A 20,160-nucleotide genomic window follows, 5' to 3' on the forward strand; every position below is an offset into this window, starting at 1 on the left:
GGAACCCCCATGCTCCCCACCGGGCTCCCTGCGACTCCAGCACTGCCTCAAGCCAGTCTCCGAACCGGAGGAGCTTCTCCGCTCCTCGCCACTGAAGGACCTTCAGCCATCCAGTATCGATAGACGAACGATCCAAATCTTTTGTTGGAAACAGAGGGAACAGAGTCTCGCTGATGATGAGACATTTTATTTATTTTTTGTTTTTGTTTTTGTTTTTCAGTTCTATGTCGTTTAGGTTGCTGTCTCCTCTACTGTTTTGTTCCCAATCACACTGAAAACATTATACAGCCCTTGCCGGCGTGTTCTTGACATCGAACATGTAACACCAGGAAAAAAAATAAATGCTGCATTTCTCCTGGCAATGGGAAGGTGTCAATCGCCTAAGCTGGTTTACCCACGTTTAAAAAATAAATAAAATAAATGTAATTAATACCTGGGTATACCCCTCTAATTTTGGTGTAACAAGAGGTAATGGTTGGGGGGCGTAGACGTTTACAAGCGTTACAGTGGTATTATAGACAGTTATTACGGTATTACTATAATACAGTATATCTACCAAACCACAGAGTCCAAATGGTAGATTGTGGCGCCACCCCCTTGCGGTCCCCTGCACGGGCGCTCTGTGTCAATTTCGCACATTTAAGTATTTTTTTCTGTTTAATATCAGTATGTCCGCCACAACCTCATCCGCAGTGATCTCCTACAACCGTTATGCACTCATAGATATAAAAATGAATTAACAACTTTGGGACTTTTAATCTGCGGATCCAGAGTGGCAATTTTACGCGCCAACATGATCAACAAGCAAAACAACATCAACAACAATGCTGTTCCACGGGTGGGCCTACGGAAGAAGCACCGCGCCACGAAGCGGCATTCGGCACGAGGCGGCATTCGGTCAGTATGAGGACGCAACCTTATAGTCCACCTCTGCCAGGCATCCTTCTTGCCAATGTCCAGTCCCTGGAGAACAAGATGGATGACCTTCGAGCGAGGATTACATTCCAATGAGATACGAGGAACTGTTGCATCCTCTGCCTGACGGAGACATGGCTGAACCCGCTGGTGCCGCACCATGGCATATGTCGAGCCGAGGCCTTCCGCGGCAACAGGTCGGAGGAGTCAGGGAAATCCAAGGGTGGAGGCGTCTGCCTCATGATAAACAGCCGCTGGTGTAACCCCATCAACGTCAAGACTCTCTTCCACTCCTGCTCACCAAACCTGGAACAGCTGACCGTCTCATGCCGTCCATTCTACCTCCCCCGGGAATTCAGCACGGTCCTCATCACAGCAGTTTATACTGTATATGTGTTGTGTGGACTTCAGAACAAACATCCCAACGCAGCTGTCGTTGTGAATGGGGACTTTAACAGGGCGAACCATAAAAAAGTTCTGCCTAATTTCCATTAACACATCACGTGTGCCACCAGGAGAGAGAGAACTTTGGACCAGTGCTACATACCGTTCAAGAATGGATACAAGACGGTCTCGCTCCTTGCTCAGCCCGGCCCCAGGTGGTTAGGGTGGGGAAGCACATGTCCAGCTCCCTCACTCTGAACACAGGATCCCCACAGGGCTGCGTCCTCAGCCCCCTACTGTACTCCCTGTACACCAAGACTGTGTGGCCTGGTCCAGCTCCAACACCATCATCAAGTTTGCTGATGACACCATTGTCGTGGGCCTGATCACCGACGGCGATGAGAGAGCCTACCACGAGGAGGTGACTGACCTGTCACTCAGGTGCCAGGACAACAGCCTCCACCTGAACGTCAGCAAAACTAAGGGGCTGTTTGTGGACTTCATTACACAACCGATTACAACCGAGGACGCACGCACCCTTGGTGATGAATGGGGCTTCTGTCGACAGGGTGAGCAGCTTCAAGGACCTGGGAGTCCACATCACAGAGGACTTAACACGGACTTTACAAACAGACACTCTGGTGAGAAAGGCGAGGCAGCGTCTCTACCACCTCAGGCAGCTGAGGAAATTCCAGGTCTCGGTGAGGATCCTCAAGTCCTTCTAATCTGGGGCAGGGGAGAGCATCCTGACAGGCAACATCACTGCCTGGTTTGGGAACTGTACTGCCCAGGACAGGCGGGCCCTGCAGAGGGTGGTGCGTTCAGCTGAACGTACCACTGGTACCCTCCCCCCCTTGCAGGAGTTATACACCAGGAGGTGTAGTAGCAGAGCCCTCAGGATCATGAAGGATCCTCATCACCCCAACAACGGACTGCTCCAGCTGCTGCGGTCAGGCAAGCGCCTCTGCAGTCACACAGCGAGAACAGAGAGACTGAGACTGAGACTGAGTTTTTTCCCGCAAGCCATAACAACTGTCAATGCTGACCTCACCAGGGGTCCTAACCGAGCCACACACATAGGCTCCACTACCTTACTGTATTGTATGTAGCATACTGTACCGCATCCTGTGTCACTGTTCTGGGTTGTTCAGTGTTACTGTATTGCTGCGCTGTACTGTTGTATACTCTGCTGTATATCTCACAAACACTACCTCGCTTTATTCACATGCCCCTTTAATGCACATATCTGTATATACATAAATAGCCTGTCCCATATACATAAGTTTATCCCATATACATTCCTATTCCCTTTATCTATTTTGTACCCCAAACCCTGCATTACCTTTGAGTTATTTTATTTTATTCTATATATTTTATTTTATTCTATAGTATTCAACTTACTGCATTACGTTTTAGGAATCTGTCAGTCAAGTAGAAGTTCTTAGGTAGCTTTTGTGTTCAGTCTAGAAGGGGTGCGTTGCATTGACATTTCACTGCATATATATATGAAAGTATGTATATGTATGTGACGAATAAACATCTTGAATCTTGAGTTTACGGGAGTAGCTATGAGTTTCATAGCCACGATAGCGGACACCATCGTTCCCACAGTGAAAGTTCAGAACCAGAAACCGTGGGTCGATAAATTCATCCGCAGCGCTCTGAATGCTTACAACGACGGTCTTGTATCCGGCAACATGGACAATTACAAAGCGTACAGGGACACAGTGGAGCAACAGATGGAGGAACGGGACACCAGACGCTTGTGGCAGGCGCTGCGGACTATTACTAACAACAAGAGCAGCCCCTCTCCAGTCACAAATGTGGACGCCTCCCTCGGCAGCCAACTGAACTCCTTTTATGCGCGGTTTGAGGCTGGCAACAACAGCTCGCCGGCTAATTGGAGTTGCACTGCTCAGGATGAGCACGCACTCTCAGTGAGCATGACGTCAGGAGGGCTCTGTTGCGAGTCACCAGGAAAGCTGTGGGCCCAGATGGCATATCTGGGCGAGTACTGAAGACTCGTGCTAACCAGCTAGCCCCGGTGCTCACTAGGATATTCAACGCCTCCCTGGCTGGATCAGTAGTCCCGTCCTGCTTCAAGAGGTCCACCGCAACATCACTGCCTGGTTTGGGAACTGTACTGCTCAGGACAGGTGCGCCCAGCAGAGGTTGGTGCGTTCAGCCGAACGTACCGCTGGAACTACCCTCCCCTCCCTGCAGGACTTATACACCAGGAGGTGTAGTAGCAGAGCCCGACATAAGTCTATTCTCTTTATTTCTATTTTTTGCCCCCACTCAGTATTACCTTTTTGAGTCTTGTTTTATTATTAAAATTTTTTTATTTAATATTATTCTTTCTACTAACTGCAGTTAATTTCAGATAGTTAGTAAGGTACTGTATTAGGTTAGCTATTGTGTTCAGTTTAGTACTTATTGTGCAATAATCTCTGGGTGGGTTGCAGTAACATTTCATTGCATGTGTGTATATGTATGTCACAAATAAACCTCTTGAATCTTGAATTATATCAAATGGGGTACCATGTGCGGAACAGGATTCTTTTTTTGTATATTCTAGCCACTATCTGCGCTAGAAATGTCCAAAGATATTACGCTGATGATATGCCAGCACAAACACAACCATAAAGTTTGAGTGCAATTTTCCCTTGTTTTTCGTCATCATAATCAAAACACAGATCATAATTATCCATGTGGCAAAGAAAATAGTCAGTGCGTCAGCGAGAGCCCGATGAAGGCACCGTGGAGTGCGCGCACACACAGGAAACAAGCATGTGCAGTGGAGCGTAAATGTGTATAAAATGTAATTTATATACAGTATATAGCTGTAAGAAGACTGAATTAATGTGAAGAAAGTCCTATTTTGATTTAAAGATATGTACATTTGAGTTTATAGGTTTATAAAATGCATTATTATTGTGAAGGCAGTTTTCTATTGATTTACAAACTGCAATAAAATAATTGTTTCCCCAAAATGGATGAATAACCCTGATAAATAATCGTGATCACACTATTGACTAAAATAATCGTCATTATCATTTTATCGGTGTGGTCTCCGTTGCGTTGTCCACCATCTCGGGACAACTGTGAAGGGAGTTATAGTTTTGAGTTTGTTTTGCTAGCCCCGTGCGCAATTGTTTTTTTCCTCATATTCGAAGTTGTATCGTGTGCGTGCGTGCGCGCGAATGTTCAAATGTCCATATTAGGAATTATTTTGTCAGAGATTCTCTCTTCTGGTACTTATTCCATCGAGTGGGAACCAGAAGTCGAACAACTTTTTTTTTTATGCACTATTTTCATTTAATTTCATCCGGGCTTGAAAAGTGAGGCTGGGTCACACGTGATTATGTCCTGGTGCAGCGTACATATCAACATCCATTACCCGTTCAGGGCGTGTTCCATTTGGTCCTCCTCTGGAATAAACAATCTTTGTACTCGGGTTCGTTCTGATTACACCAAACCCGTTTTGATGTTCCCGCTGCACATGTTTATCAGTGACCCCCATTCTGCCTCGCCCAACGCCATTAAAGGCGCCTGCTGTACCTACCTGGAACTTCAAGTCTCTCCGTCTTTCTCTACCTCTCTTTCTCTCTCTCTTCATCTTCCCCCCCACCTCCCCGCCCGACTCTCCGCTCCCCTCCAGGTGCTGGCGGGGATGAACGTGCACCCGGCCGAGTTTGACAGCCTCAAGCAGGAGTACAACGTCAAGGGCTACCCGACGTTCTGCTACTTTGAGTGAGTCCAACCTTCTCATCCCAATCATCCCCCCCCCCCCCCCCCCCCACTTTTTTTTTTTTTTTTTCTTTCTCCTCTCTCCCCAACCTGGGTCCCCGCACCACCGCTTAACTTAACTTAACTTCAAATTTAAAAAAAAAAGATAATAGGTGGAACTGCAGCTGATTCAAAGGGCTCGCTTGCACATGGAGGCGCCGCCGGAGTTTTCTCAGAGACGGGCAGCTCGGAAGAGACAGAGTGAGCTTCTTCTTAGCGCCGGTCGAGAAAGTTTCTGTCAAGGGTTTTGGTCTTCATGTATTCTCTTTGAACAAAGGAGGAGGGGGGGGAGCCATGTAACCAGCCGGCAAGTGCCTGGACTAGTGTCTCGAAGGAGGGCAGTTGGAGATACAATGCGTCTCTGAATAGACATTTGCAAACACACACTCGCAAAACAAAAAGATAATATAAAAAAAAAAAAAAATGTCCTCTGGCCATATCCACAGTAGGAGGATAAAAGCTTGAGTGATGCTGTGTTTGCTAATACAGACACCCCCCCCCCCCAACCGGTGCATTCCGCAGGCTGTTGTGATATTTACTGTGTTAAGAGCTGGTGCAGACCCCCCTCCACACACACACACACACACACACACACACACACACACACCCTCTTCCTGCTACTGCAGGTGTTTTATCATCCCCATCTACACATTAAACGCTTGCTCATTCGAGCCTGGCCTTTTAATTAGACTGCACTGATTAACTGCCCCTGCAGTTTATGTGTGTGTGTTTACCCCCTGCCTGTCTGGATGCACTCTGAGTGTGTGTGTGTGTGTGTGTGTGTGTGTGTGTGTGTGTGTGTGTGTGTGTGTGTGTGTGTGTGTGTGTGTGTGTGTGTGTGTGTGTGTGTGTTGGTCTGTAGGTGCGTTTGAGTGTAGCCGAGCCAGGGCCAGTCCGTTAGCCAGGTGGTTACACATGAGTGTCGGCAGAGCACCGGCCTCAATAATGTCCCCCTCGCTGATAAATGGGAACTAATCTCCACCACGGGAAAAAGCAACATCACTGCGGGCGCAGTGCAGGCTGCAAGATGCCTAACTCTCAAGCTCCCTCTCCTTATCCCAAGCTAAAGACAGCTTGTTGCCGCCCAATGCAGTGGCGAAAACGTACGTAGACCCATAAGGAGCCCACTGACAAAACGAAAGTCGTTGCTCAACTTAACCGGGCGTTCTTGAGTCATCCTTGATACAGGAAAAAAGTCCCCCCCCCCCCAGCCATTCAGACCATCAACTGACAGCATTTATTTTTATTTCCCGCAAGTTGAGGTCGCAACACGACTTCAGTGGCTCTTATTTGCAACACAGAAGATAAAAGAAGGAAATTTAGAGCCCATCATAAATCACGGAACACAGTTGCAAATCCGAGCAGGTACATCATAGCACAAAAGCTGAGTCGGCACATACCGCTGTGTTGAAGCTTCAATCCGTTCGTTTAATGATGTATCGTTTTAAGACCCGCTCACTACATAATCTAATGTTCTGAAGCCAAAGTCGTTGCAGCTCCTTCTGAGTTCCCCGGATTCCGCCCGCCCCGGCATCTGCTGCTAACGACACCGTTCCTGTGGCGGTTCATCTCCACCTCGGGTCGGGCGCACGCCGGATCAGAGCGGATCAGATAAAAGTTCGAAAACTGCCCAAAAAGCTGCGAAAACTGAAAACTCCCATGTCCCAATTATTTCCGAGCAGTGCACAATGCTTGTACTGTAGGAGCACGGAATGTTGTTATTCCACTAGAAGTCTTTGAGTCGGAGGATTTTTTTTTTTTGCCGGTCTTGTGAAATACTTTTGGTTAGTTCCATTGTTGGAAAGAGTTGACCTTGCCCTCAGGATCATCGTCTTTTAACGTATTGCCTCCCGCATGGAACTCGCCCGAAGTGCACCCGGTGCAAAGTATTGTAAAGTGGGTAATGTTTGGGCCGCCCCGCTGTGTGCAGCTTGCCATCTCCACTGCAAACAAGTGCAACCCGGATCAGCGCGCCTGGCAGGAGACGTCTGAGAGATCGCTTCCTTCTGTGACTTTTTTCTTGTCTTTGAAGGAAGGGGAAGTTCCTCCACCACTATGAAAACTACGGAGCCACAGCCAAGGACATCGCAGACTGGTTGCGGAAGTGAGTGTTTCTCTCACACACACGCACTCACACACACATTCACAAAAAGACGTGCGAGTGCGTCTCTCCTCCAATTAGTTTTAGTCTTGGGACATAGCTTTATTTTAAGTGAACTCCGGTCAAAGAGGACTTTTCTTCAATTTCCACAAATGCAGATTTTGGTTTTTTTCAATTTACATATTTTCTCTCCTTACTCCTAAATATCTCAAACCGTCTTCCCCCTCGGCCCCAGTATTCCTCTCCTGTGCTTTTCTCATCATCATCAGCGCTACTGTATCTACCCCCCACCCGTTGGGATCATTTTTCTCCCTCACCTTGACTCACACACCTCTTCCCACCTTCCTCTTCCACCCTCCAGCACTTCCTGCGTGATGGCCTGGCACTTTTCCAGAGCTGTCACTCGGCTCCGCTAGTCAGAGGTCAAAGTGGAACTCAGTCACTTCCTGGCCATTGCAACATTGTATATATAAGGAATTAGCCCTTATTGGGCCAAGGTTCTTGTCCCGCACGATCAGTTCCCCTGTGGAGGCTTGACAGTGACCCCACCCCACGGCTTGAACCCCACATTACCTCCTACCTCTTCCTTTTCCGCTCACACTCTCTCCCATTTTCAGTGCCCATCACTACACCTCACATTTCAACCTTCTGTCCAGGAATAAGTAACCCTTTATTTTATTGTAAAAAAAAAAAAAAAAAAAGAGTTGTGCAGCCAATATCGCTGCAGATATGGAGTGAAAAGTGGAAAATTGATGGAGCTTCCTCAGTAGTGACAAGCTGCTGTTTTGGACGATTGCACTTGCCGTTTGTCTATATTCTAAATTAGTCCCAGAAGGAATTAGGATTAGGATTTAAAAAGCTGGCACATTCTGCGTTGCAACCCCTCACCGGAACGACAGGGGAGCAGCCGTAGAAAAAAATACCGAGTGGAGCAGGAAGTAGTAGTAGTAGACGTAGACTGAGGAAGTACGACAAACAAGGAACATGCCTGCGCATAATAAACAGGTGCTTTTTCATACTGAGGAGGAAACTGTGTTTATTGTCGCTCAACAACTAACCCTCAACTTGCACAAAGAGGAGTCGTAAATATCCTTGTATGCGCGAAACCAGCCCAGCGAGTCTAGCCGAACCCATAGCCCCATCCCCTGTCGATGTCATTAGCTTTTATGTTATCACTATTTCACAAAACACATGCTTGCTCAATTTGAACTATTGTTCAAGAAAATCTGTTCTAAATTTGGATGCCTAGTGTACCATCCGGAAGTGTGAAGATGTTTTCGAAACAAATTGCTTCGGATAAGAAAGGACCTTAGAAAAATAGTAAAAGGCCTCTCAATCAGGAGATGGTACGGAGTCAAAAAAAATAATTAGAGAAAAACTCAACAAAGGAATCGAAGAGGATGTGTGAAAGAAAAAGTTGAAGGACAAGAGACTCCGATCAGGCATCTCATCAAGGCAGTATGATCTTGGTTGGGGGAATACTGCAGACAGCTTTCTTCTTCACTCAACACTCATAGGTGTGTTCACCGATATGAAGAAGAATCTTTAATTATCACACCACACTACAACACATGCGCGCACACACACACACACACACACACACACACACACACACACACACACACACACACACACACACACACACACACACACACACACACACACACACACACACACACACACACACACACGTGCTTTTGGATGGTGGCCGTTGAAATGAGGCCTCTGGGTTTAAGCCATCCTGGCTTGTCCTTCCTCGGGGGGGGCAGCCAGGAGCAGTGGGCAGCATTTGTCGACGCGCCCGGGGACCTGGTACCAAGTGTCCATCGCTGGTCAGATGATGATGTGTGCATGTTTTTTTGGTGGGGGTCCTTACTGACATTAGGTGGAGGAAACCCCATGTGAGGCGGGAATCGAGGGCCTTCTTGCTCGAGGGCCTTCTTGCTGTGAGGCAGCAGTGCAATGCACTGCGCCACCGTGCCGTTCTCAAATAATTCATGCACTGCAATTCCGCCACAATCGACTAGTTTTCTGTTTAACCTCTCGACCAAAGGGCATCTGGCCTTCTGAAAGTCCTCAGTGACTTCAGACCTGTAGCTTTGACACCTCTTACCATCAACTAGTGCTTTCATGGTTCAAACAGAGCGATCAGTGGATCCTCCTCAGTTTGTTTACCAACCAAAGATTGGTGTTGGTCATGCTATTTCGACATTGCGTTGCGTTGTTCATTATCACCTGGGAGCCCAAAAGTCATATATCAGATTGATCCAGTACCATAATTTACTGGCTCACCACAGTGCAATGTTATTATCACTCTACATAAATCACTGCTGTAGCAGCTGCCCAAAAGCTTAGTTATCTAAGTCTTAAGTGTTGATTTTTGTTATGGCCCATCTCTGAGGACCCACTCCTGTCCTCTTTAAACCAGTGGTAGTCAGCCAGGTTCCTACATTGGAATGCAGAGAAAACAACAGAAATAGTCACAGGTCCTACCATCCTCACTGCAATATCATTCCCTAGGGGCCAGAAACAAAAAAGCGGGATAAGGTACGGATACCTGATTACCATCCTATACACCAAACCCTGGGAGGTCGCTGTCATCAAGCGCCTGGCAAATGTCCTTCGAGTCTGTTTTTCCTTAACAAATTCGTCAGACAACCTTCAATGCATCTTACCCTCGCTTCTCTGAGTCGGTATCGACCTTCAGTTTAACAGCATCAAAAAGATTTGGCCGGGAGGGATGGCATTGCGGAGTAGTAAAATCACTTGAAGAAAAGTGCACAATCAAGAAAGGGGAACGTGGAGAATACACTTATTTAATTCTGTTCTATATGACTGATGACGCCGGGGGTTAAAGCGGGTGAGTCGGAAAGGATGTGGTACTCGGCTGATCTAAGTGCATCCTGGTTGCACTTACATCCCCACGAGGATCCTTTTAAAAATACATCCATTCTTGTGAGCTCTGATTGGCTCGGGTCAGACGTACGCTGATGAGAATAAACTGGGTTCATGCATATGCGCTGCAAAACCTGGCACCGTACACCAATGCTTTGTCATCGAGGCGGGGCCACCTCAGTCCAGATGTGTGTGTGTATGTGTGTGTGAGACAGAGATTAACAGGGAGACGGAGCTGCTGGGTGTGGGCTGCAGCTGTGTTTAATTATGGCCCGTTCAGATTACAGTCTACACCAGCTGGACCTGATCTGACTCAAAAAATGTCCCATACCAATCTTGCTTCCGATTTTCCTATCTGTCGTCCTTCCCCCTCTCTCCCTCCCTCTTCCCTTGCCTTTTCGCAGCCCGCAGGCCCCGCAGCCCAAGACCCCCGAGATACCGTGGTCGGAGTCGGACTCGCCCGTCTTCCACCTGACGGACGAGACCTTCGACGGTTTCCTGGAGGAGCACCCGTCAGCCCTGGTCATGTTCTACGCCCCATGTGAGTACCAAGGCCAGCACTCTCACCTGTACTGTACTCCACCTTCTTTTGGAGCCAACAGTAGGCTTAAAAGGAAGAAAAAAAAAGGCAATGACCAATGTTGTACCCCCCAACCCCACAAAGTTTAAAACCACAATTTTCTTCAGGGTTTGGAGGAAGTGCACGGCAATATATGCAACCCATAGCAGCAAAATCATGCAAATAGATTAATCTCATTTAGAAGAAACACATGCCTTCAGAATGCATGGGGCGGCACAACGCAAGTCCTGTCTCCATCAATCCATTGGTCTGCTCTCCCCCTGTACTGCTGACCACAATCTCTCTCTCTCTCTCTCTCTCTCTCTCTCTCTCTCTCTCTCTCTCTCTCTCTCTCTCTCTCTCTCGCATGCACGCACGCACGCACGCAAACACAAAAAACACAATTTTTATTTTTATACATTTATCTTTCCACCCTTTCCTGATCTCCCCCCTCCTCCCAGTTTTTTTTTTACTTGCTTCATTACTCCTCCACTGTGGTCTCAGCTTTTTTTTTTTTACCACCACCTGCTCTCTCTCTTTCTCTCTCTCTCTCTCTCTCTCTGCTCTCTCTGCTCTCTCGCTCTCTCTCGATAGATAAATGGATATATAGATATAGACAAAAATAGGTGGGGTGCATTGCATAGTCACTTCACAACAAGGTCAATGAGACACGACCAGACAAACGCAGGCAAAGAGCAGAGTTCACGGATGCAACACACATTTCAACCAATCATGACCCCTTCGACATCCCATTCTGTGCATCTCCAATAACAAGCTCAGCCGGGTCGTAGCCGTGCCCCCACATGCAGGCTCCCGGCTGCTGCGATGCAGCTTCCTAATGGCCGTGCTGTCAGTATGAGATTAATGGCCTGGCTGTACCTGGCATCAGCCTCCATTTCTGTCCACTTCCAGACCCCTCCAAGTCTCTGCTCTTCTCCGTTTGACAGAGTGAGACCGCCGCCTGCAGAAAAATCATCTATTTATTTAGACCTAGCCAATGGAATTGATATAGAAAGACGATCGAAAAAGACAGAGGTTCTGTTCCCGCGTGTGTGTGTGTCTTCAGGCTGCATCCTTCTAAGTTCCTTTCCGACAATGACCTTACCTGATCTCAGCGTCTTGCGTCACATCTTGCGTCACCCCACCTCCTCCGCCTTTTTATCTGTGGTTTTTCAGGAAATATCTTAAGTACAGCGGCTGCTCTCCCCCCCTCCCCACCTCAGCATGAATCAGTTTTAGTGCAACTTCAACACCGGGTTCTTTTTTTTATTGAGTTGTCACATCACTCCGCTGTATTTTGCAGCTGCGTGTAACTCTGTTACTGTAATCCCTCCATCTCTTGCTCTCTCGCACACACAAGCGCGCGGTAGCAGCAGGAGAGCTGAAGTGGAACCGCTTCTCACTTTTTCTTCTCTTGCTCATCACTTTGAAGGGTCAGGCAAAGTTCTTTCCGTTTCTGTCAAGCTGTGCACACACTAAAACTGGCTTGGCCGAAGGGTTATTTTTTTAAATGTATTTTTACTTTTATGTGTGAAAGAGGCACACCCCAACTGATTTATAACCCGTGCCAGGGCTGTATGAATTATATATTAGAGAGAGGAATTACAACAACTGCAATAAACAGGAACGCAAACTTGTCACCTTTCAATGGCATTCGCCGTTGAAATTTAAAAAGTTGCAGGAAGTACACCTGGTTGTACACAAGATTTGTCTTAATCCGATGAGCCAAAATTTGATTGATTGAGGAGCCTGCCCTGACCTGTTGTTTCCCACTACTCATCTGTCACCTAGATCTATCGTTCCTTTGATCATTCATTCATTTGAATGTTTAACATTTTCGAAAATGTCTCTCCTTCTGTCATACAGTATATGACCATATTGTAGTTATTTACAACTGCCTATTTACAATTACGGTAATGATGAGGGAAAGAAAGGGATGAATGAGTGAGGGAACTTAAAAAAGAAGGCGGTCTGATATTGTATCTATATGACGCTTAAGAAAGCAAAGAAATTTATGAATTGCAAGTAAATTCTCAAAGTGAATGAGAGTTTTAAATTCAGTCTTTTTTGAGTGATATTCTCAGCAGATAAATAATAGTTTTGAATGCACATTAACATTAAAGAATAACTCTACGCAAAAAATGCACATGGGTTTCCAGAGACTTAAAAATTTGAGCACATCAGACGGCTGCATTTTCTGCAAAATTGCAAAAATTTGGATTTCCGCCTCTTTTTCCCATCCAGCAGCTGGTGAAGAAAACAGATAACAAAAAAAAAACGGCCGCGTGTCCATATGTCGAACATCCCTCATCAAACGGCATATTCATTTACGTCCTAGACAAAGTGCCGTGTGTGTGTGTTTGCATCTAAAAATAAAATGTTTGCCAACCTCTCATCATCGCACTCATACAATATTAATCGGACAATGTCGAATGGCAGTTATTCAGTGTGCCAGGAGCGGGACGCCAGTGCACTGTTGGCAAGCGAGCTTGTAGATTCATGTTTACACACACACAATAAACAACTCCAATACAAGCGTCCTATGGGCCCTTAAAGGACACAAGATTTGAGCTCAGCACTGTAATTGAATTCTACCCCTTTGAATTTATATTATCACAGGAGCCCGACTCCCGGCCATGACCCGCTTTTCCCCTCGTTCTTTTTTCTGTCGGTTTGAGGCGAACCCATCACACTCGCTCTCAATCTTTCCATCGCCTCTCGTCTCTGCCGCCTCACCAGTTCCTCTCCTCCCACACCCAAGGGTGAGATGTATACTGAGCAATCAGATGTGACTTTACGCCTCTGGAGGAGGAAGAAGAAATCTCCCTCTTTTTCTTATCCCTTCATCTTATTTATACTCGTAATATGGCCGTTCCAATGCCACATCGTTACCAGGTGAGGAATTGGGCTCAGATCAGATCATGACTGTCGAGGTGTGTTCCGGGCCAGGGAATGGGAAAGAGGAGGCAGGCGGAGGCAAAACAGCGCCAGTTGGCGCGTATATACAGTATGTATGTTACTGTTTTTTAAATAAAAGGCATCTCGTGGGCCAAAAGGAAAACTTAAAGGCTTACACGCTCGATCAGCGCTTGGATGCGCGCCGGACGTGACCTGTCCGGCGCGTTCGGTAGAGTGCTTGTCTTGCCCGGTCAGCACCATGTCCCGCAAGCACGCCGCCCTTCACTGTTGGGACAACAAACCCTAAGTTACTTCCTGGTCCTGGATCGGACGAATCTGCAGAGTCCCTCTGTTGATTCGCCCGATCTGCAGCAGCCGAGCGGCCTTGGGATGGGAATCTGCACGGCCTGTCTGCAGCGGCGGCTTGACCACACCCCCTGGCCCGCTACACACCCCCACCGTCACACTTAAGCCGGGGTGCTTTCCAGCCGGAAGTTAAAGGGTTTTAGGGCCAGGTACCACCAGGTGATCCATGCATTGGTGTCTTTCATACGGTGGAGCCATTGCAGTGGGGCATCGTCTGAACAGAGGCTGAAGGCAACTTTATCGCCAGACATTGCTTCTCTACGGTGCTGTACCTTGTCTCCCGCTCTGTAAGCTTGCGGCTGGGGTACAGCAGCGGTCAGTCCACACCCTCAACCTCCTGCCACAGAATGGCCCCAAGCCCCTTGTCCGACGTGTCCGCCTGCAGACAGAAAGGAAGAGCAAACTTAGGGGTATGCAGTACAGGCTCCCCACAGAGAGCTGCCTTTAATCTGACAAAGGCCCGCTGGAACAGGCTCTGACCACTGGGCCGGATCTGGAGCACCTTTTTGAGTTAGGTCGGTCAAGAGGCTGGACGGTGCTACAAATTCCGGAACAAACCTTTACCTGCTTTACCTCCATTCTTTTAGGGAGTTTAGGTGGTAAATTTGGGCGGACCCCCCTCTGTGCGTTCGACTTCATAATCGGCCTCCCCCACACGTCGTGTGACCACGAAGGGCCCTTGCCGTTTCGCCAGTAATTTCGAGATGGACGTAGGGAGCAGCACTAATAACTTGTCTCCTGGTGAGAATTATCTTAAACGAGCCCCCTACAGGTGGCGCTGACGTTCCTGGGCCTGGAGCAAGTTCTCCCGTGAATTCTGCCGTAATGCGTGTAGCTTTGCTTTCAGGTCCAGGACATACTGGCGCTGGAACCTTCCTGTATGTTTTCCTTAATCAGGTTGAGCACCCCATGAGGCCTCCTGCCAAACAGTAGCTCAAAGGCGGAAAAGCCGGTGGAGGACTGGGGAACCTCCTGCACCGCGAACAACAGGGGGTTCAGCCATGTGTCCCAATTTCGACTGTCATCGTGGACAAACTTCCGGATCATGTTCTTCAACATTTTGTTGAAGCGCTTGACCAGGCCGTCCATCTGCGGATGGTAAACACTGGTCCAAATTGAGCGGACGCCCAGTAACCCGTACAGTTCACGCAGTGTGCGTGACATAAACAAAGTGCCCTAGTCGGTCAGGATTTTGCTTCGGAATCCCAACCCAGGACATGACCGGAAACAGCGCCTGCGCCACATTTTTGGCACTGATTATGGTTATCGGGTCGCATAGTCCACTAGGACTAACATGAATCGATAGCCCCGAGCACTGCAGTCTAATGGCCCGATGAGATCTGTAGCGATTCTCTCGAATGGCGTCTCAACTAAGGGGAGGGGCCTCAACGGCGCTCTGTTAATAGCTGATGGATTCACCAGCTGACACTCCGACCTCCATGATGAGGCAGTGCTGGAAGTTGTGGTCAGGTTGCCCACATCGCCAGTATACATGCCCAGGGGTCCGCCCAGCTTACGGTGGTGCCGAGGCCGCGCCACTCTGGAAAAATCGGGGGGGGGGGGGGGGGGGGGGGTGCGGGATAGGAGATGGCCTCCATGCCAGATTCAGGCGCGGGCCCCTCTGCAGTCCCCGACGGTCGGCGTCCCGCGGCTCCCTCGGTGGGCCCCTCTTCAGGCCAGCGTGGTAGGCGGAGGTGTGCCATAGGCCTCAGTGCGGTCCTCAGGTGTTCTCACGACCCGCTCCATCACCGTCCTCCGTACGACAGCGTAGCTCGTCCAATGCTCCTGGGGTAAGGCATGCACCACCAGCTGGGCTTCTCCCGAGAGCAGTGGAACGAGCCACCTCGCCTCTGCCGTCTGTTCGAAGTTGGAGAGAAACGTCTCGGGATCTTCCCCCGCCGCCATCTTCTGTATTGGGGGGACGGGGGGATCCGGCGGTCATTCCTCGCCCTGTTTGGTGCGCTCCCGGGGGAGGACCTGGATGGCCTGTTGGCTCGCCCCATGGTCCCACTCGCAGACCCTTGCCATTTTTCAGAACTGCAGGGCTTGTTGCTCCTGCATTGTGGCGAGGGCCACCACCATTAGTTCCAGGGGGGGAAGGTGTCCCAGATTCTGCCTGGCACTGCTCCATCGTGTTCAGGTGCCTGTTGTGGAGGTGTGTTTCGGCCTAAGACCAGGGAATGAGAAAGAGGAGGCAGGCGGCAGCAAAACAGCAGCGGTTGGTGTGTATTTATTTGTTTATTTATATATTTATTTCTATATAAAAGGTGGCTCGTAGGCCAAAAGGAAAACGTAAAGGCTCGTAGGCAAACGTCTCCAGCGTGTTCGGTAGAACGCTAGTCTTGTCCGGTCAGCACCATGTCCCGCAAGCACCCCGTCCTTCACTGCGGGGACAACAAACCAGAAGTTACTTCCTGGTCCCGGATTGGATAAATCAGGGACAAGTCCCTCCGTTAATTCGCCCGATCGGCAGCAGATGAGTGCCTCCAGGATAGGAGTATGCATCTCCTGTCTGCTGCGGCGGGTTGACCGTGACCCCTTGGCCGGCCACAATGACATTCATCGCCAGTGATTTCGGTTAACTTGTAAAGTAGTTGTGGTCCACAGAACCACCCCGCCCCATTAGTAAAGTTCTGCTTGATTAGGAAAAAGAGCGGCGGGATAAAATGATAGAGCAACTGAGGTTTGTTTTGCTGTCCTGATTAGAACAGATTGCTCAGAGAACATAATGACGTGCAAGACTAATTGGTTCAATTGAGGCACTCAGTGTTGTTTTTCAACGAGGTCATTTTTCTGGAATACATACTGTAGCTACATTTATCGCTGTGTGTGCGTGTGCGTGTATTTGTGTGTGTGAGAGTCTGTGAAAGCACTCCGGGTGACTCATCCAATGTATATGCATCTGTGTTTATGTTCCCCTGTCCAGGGTGTGGTCACTGCAAGAAGATGAAGCCCGAGTACGACGAGGCGGCTGAAATACTCAACAAGGGCGCTGACGTAAGTGATGGAGCACAATTTATTAGTGTGTGTGTGTGTGTGTTTCAAGCTGTTGGAGACACACATCTTAACTCTCTTGCATATGCAGATCACCTGCAGTGCTTGATGTATGTTGCAGTTGTGACCCCAGACCATAAAAATCCCGCTGCTGCTTCAAGTCGTTTCTAGGCTCTTTTTGGCTGACACAGCTTCATGTCCTGAGCCGGCCCCGTGTCCGTGATTCGGATTAGTGGCAGAGGGGGGGTGGGGGCGTTCCCTAACCCTAAACTTCCATCCCCTGTGGTTTTCTCCAATTCCCAGCCAGGGCTCGGGCCTAATAAAATCCACCATGTGATTGCAGCAGTTATCTCCTTCACAGCCGCCGTGGCCCCTCCTCCGCTCCCATCCTGAGTCCCAGAGCCGCTCCTCATGGCTGCCTGCCCTGAGCTGGAGGTCAATGGGCCGAGCTGGGCCATTATCTAATTTGAATGTACTACCGCCGCTCACTCCGGGACCACAAGGCCCATAAAATACTTAATTCTCCTCCTCCTCATCTCTCCTCTGCTAGTCTTACTAAACACAAGCGCATTTATATGCGTGGAGAGCAAGGTGGTTTCACGCCCTTTGTGCCGCGGTACAGCATAGATGATTTCCAAAGCATTGTGCAAACAGGGTTTAATTGGCATTAACTGGAATAATATGTAAGCAGTAATTTTGAATAACATGCTCCAGCAGCCCAATTTGCCTAATCAGTTTCCGCATTCATGCTTTTGAACCTTGTACGAAGTGCCACAGCCTATTTCCCGTGTACAGCTCAAGCATTTCCCTTTATTTGCATGAACTTAAATGAGTGTGAATGGTAGGAAAAAAGAATCTCCCTCCTCCGCTGCAGAGTCCAGGCGTGCTGGCGGCGGTGGACACCACGATACACAAGGCGGCGGGGGAGCGCTTCAAGATCTCCGGCTTCCCCACCGTCAAGTACTTTGAGCGGGGCGAGGACAAGTACACGCTGCCGCAGCTCCGCAGCAGGGATAAGATCATGGAGTTCATGCACAAGTGAGCCACACAAGCATGTCTTTAACTCTGCGTGTGCTTCAACTTCTCCCTCTCCTGCCTAATGTGTCGTCTCTCCATCTTCCCTACTTTTTTTCCTCCGTTGCGTAATCAGAATTGATGTTCGGCTTCAATCCACTGCCAAGATTCTTTTTTTCTTTCTTTTTTTTTCCCCTCCTCTTTCTTCGTCTCTACTTTGAATAACCTCCCAGTATAATAGAGCGACCATTGAAAGGGTCATTGTAAAAAGTAATGGCACCGCAATTGAATTAGTACGGCCGTGGCCATTGGAGGCCTCGTAAAGCCAGAGGTCATGTTTTAAGGCGGCCGACAGCCTCCCACGGACCAAGGCCGACACAAATCTAAGCCGCCCGATGTCTGATTTGCATGTCTTCTTCAGTCGGAATGAAGTGCCCGCTGACTCATCACTGTGGTAGTTTACCTCTTAATAAGCACTGTCTCTCCCGCCACGGCAGCCCTGAGGCCCCTCCTCCGCCCGAGCAGTCGTGGGAGGACAAGCCGTCCAGCATCAGCCACCTTGGGTCGGAGGATTTCCGCGAGGCGCTGAAGAAGAAGAAGCACGCTCTGGTCATGTTCTACGCTCCCTGTAAGCAAACAGTTTTTGTATTGGCTGTACGTCCCGCGTCACAAAATAGGTCAGATCCCCTCCCCAACTCCGCCGCCTCAACAACACATTGTTAAGAGGAATATAAAATCAAGAAAATCTGCTCTCCAGTTCACACCGAGGTTACATCATCCTTCATTTCTGCTTTTGGTCCCCAGTTCTCTTGCACGCTGTTTGGTCATACGTTACGTGTTGCGTAACGGGGGTTGAATGTGTGAACGTAACCCGAAAGCCATTGGCCAAGTCTCGTCATCCCTATGTATGCGGACTCCGCCTGAGCCCTGGGGAGACTGGGGGGTGATCTAGAACAACTGAGAATAGATTTTTCGCTGCTTTTAAAAACACAACAAAAGTTACATCAGATCTATTTCAACGCACCACATTTTCTGATATACTCCCTTATACCTTGCTGATCCAAACGCTTATCGCAACGTACTCATTAAACAAAACATCTCTCCAAAAAAAAAAAAGGTTTTTTTTCTCCTCCTCCTTCCTTTCCCATTACTGGAGTTCGGTAGTTTCAAGGCAAAGGCATCTGGAAAGCACAAAAATAATAATCCCAGGGGGAAAATTAGCATTAAAAAAAAAACAACCAAAAAAACAAGAGTAGTAGCCCGGTTCCGTACAGAACTTAAAGTATGGTGAACGGTCTTAAAACCATAAACAAATCAAGCTAAAAGAGACAAGACTGACTTAAAACCAGCTGAACTAGTAAGAGAGCTGAAGAAAAAGGACGTGAAAAGCAAGGGACACAGTGGGGATCTGCTGCAACGGGCGGCCACTGTCCCAATCCTCCTGGAAGGAAAATGCTGTCGTCTGTTTATATTAAATTAACCACTCACAGCTTTTCATGCGCATCCACTCATATTTCGGTCAAGCAAACATCCCGGGCGGCATCCTTCCCCTGGGGTTTGGATAAATGAGGTTCTACTCTTACTTTTTTAGGTTCCAGTCACACCAGAGGGGGACCTAGCGGAGGGTTGGCTTGGTTGAAACCCCGCTGATACGTGGAGGCTGGAGAGACATTACGCAAAATAAATTCTTGTTTGCTTTATGTTTTGTTTTGGGTTTTTTTTTTTGTTTTTTTTTTGCCAGGCTCAGATCTGCAGAACAGATGAGCTGCCAACTGCAACCCCACCCCTCTCTCTCTCGCTTTCTCTCCCTCTTTCTATCCTCAAGAAATTCTGAGTTAATTGCTTGTTTGTGTCCATATTAAATGTACGCGCTGCCTAATGTACTAAACACGCATTAACAGCCATCTGTATACGTTGTGTTAAGTGGTGTTCAGTAGCAGACATAATGATTCGCCGCTTTTATTGTTGCCAAAACGACACTTCCGGGCAGTTCGTTTAGCTCCTTTCAACCAGGACTGGGGCGGTTTTGAGAAGAGACCTCGGAACAGATACCGTTAACCCACTGAAATGGAGAGGGAAGAAAAAGAGGTGTATCAAACTTATTTCTTTGTCCCACTTTTGCCTCTTTGCTCTTTCCCTGTCTCGCCTCTTATATCTCTCACCCTCCCTTGCTCTCTTTGTCGGTAACGTGTAAGAGGGGAAGTGTGAAAAAAGAAGGAAAGAAAAATAAAGAAAGCCATTTCCC

General features: G+C 48.3%; 1 protein-coding gene across 1 annotated transcript in view; it reads left to right on the forward strand.

The window, feature by feature from the left end:
• The window catches only part of pdia5 (protein disulfide isomerase family A, member 5), a 57,900-nt gene that overhangs the window by 29,567 nt on the left and 8,173 nt on the right, over positions 1-20,160 (forward strand). The window contains exons 9-14 of the mRNA XM_080018772.1: positions 4,961-5,052; positions 7,121-7,192; positions 10,489-10,625; positions 16,834-16,904; positions 17,776-17,939; positions 18,413-18,543. Coding sequence (XP_079874898.1) covers positions 4,961-5,052; positions 7,121-7,192; positions 10,489-10,625; positions 16,834-16,904; positions 17,776-17,939; positions 18,413-18,543 — 667 coding nt within the window. The remainder of the gene's footprint in view (positions 1-4,960; positions 5,053-7,120; positions 7,193-10,488; positions 10,626-16,833; positions 16,905-17,775; positions 17,940-18,412; positions 18,544-20,160) is intronic.

The sequence above is a fragment of the Zeus faber genome, assembly GCF_960531495.2.
Source record: "Zeus faber genome assembly, chromosome: 18".
Classification (NCBI taxonomy): domain Eukaryota; kingdom Metazoa; phylum Chordata; class Actinopteri; order Zeiformes; family Zeidae; genus Zeus; species Zeus faber.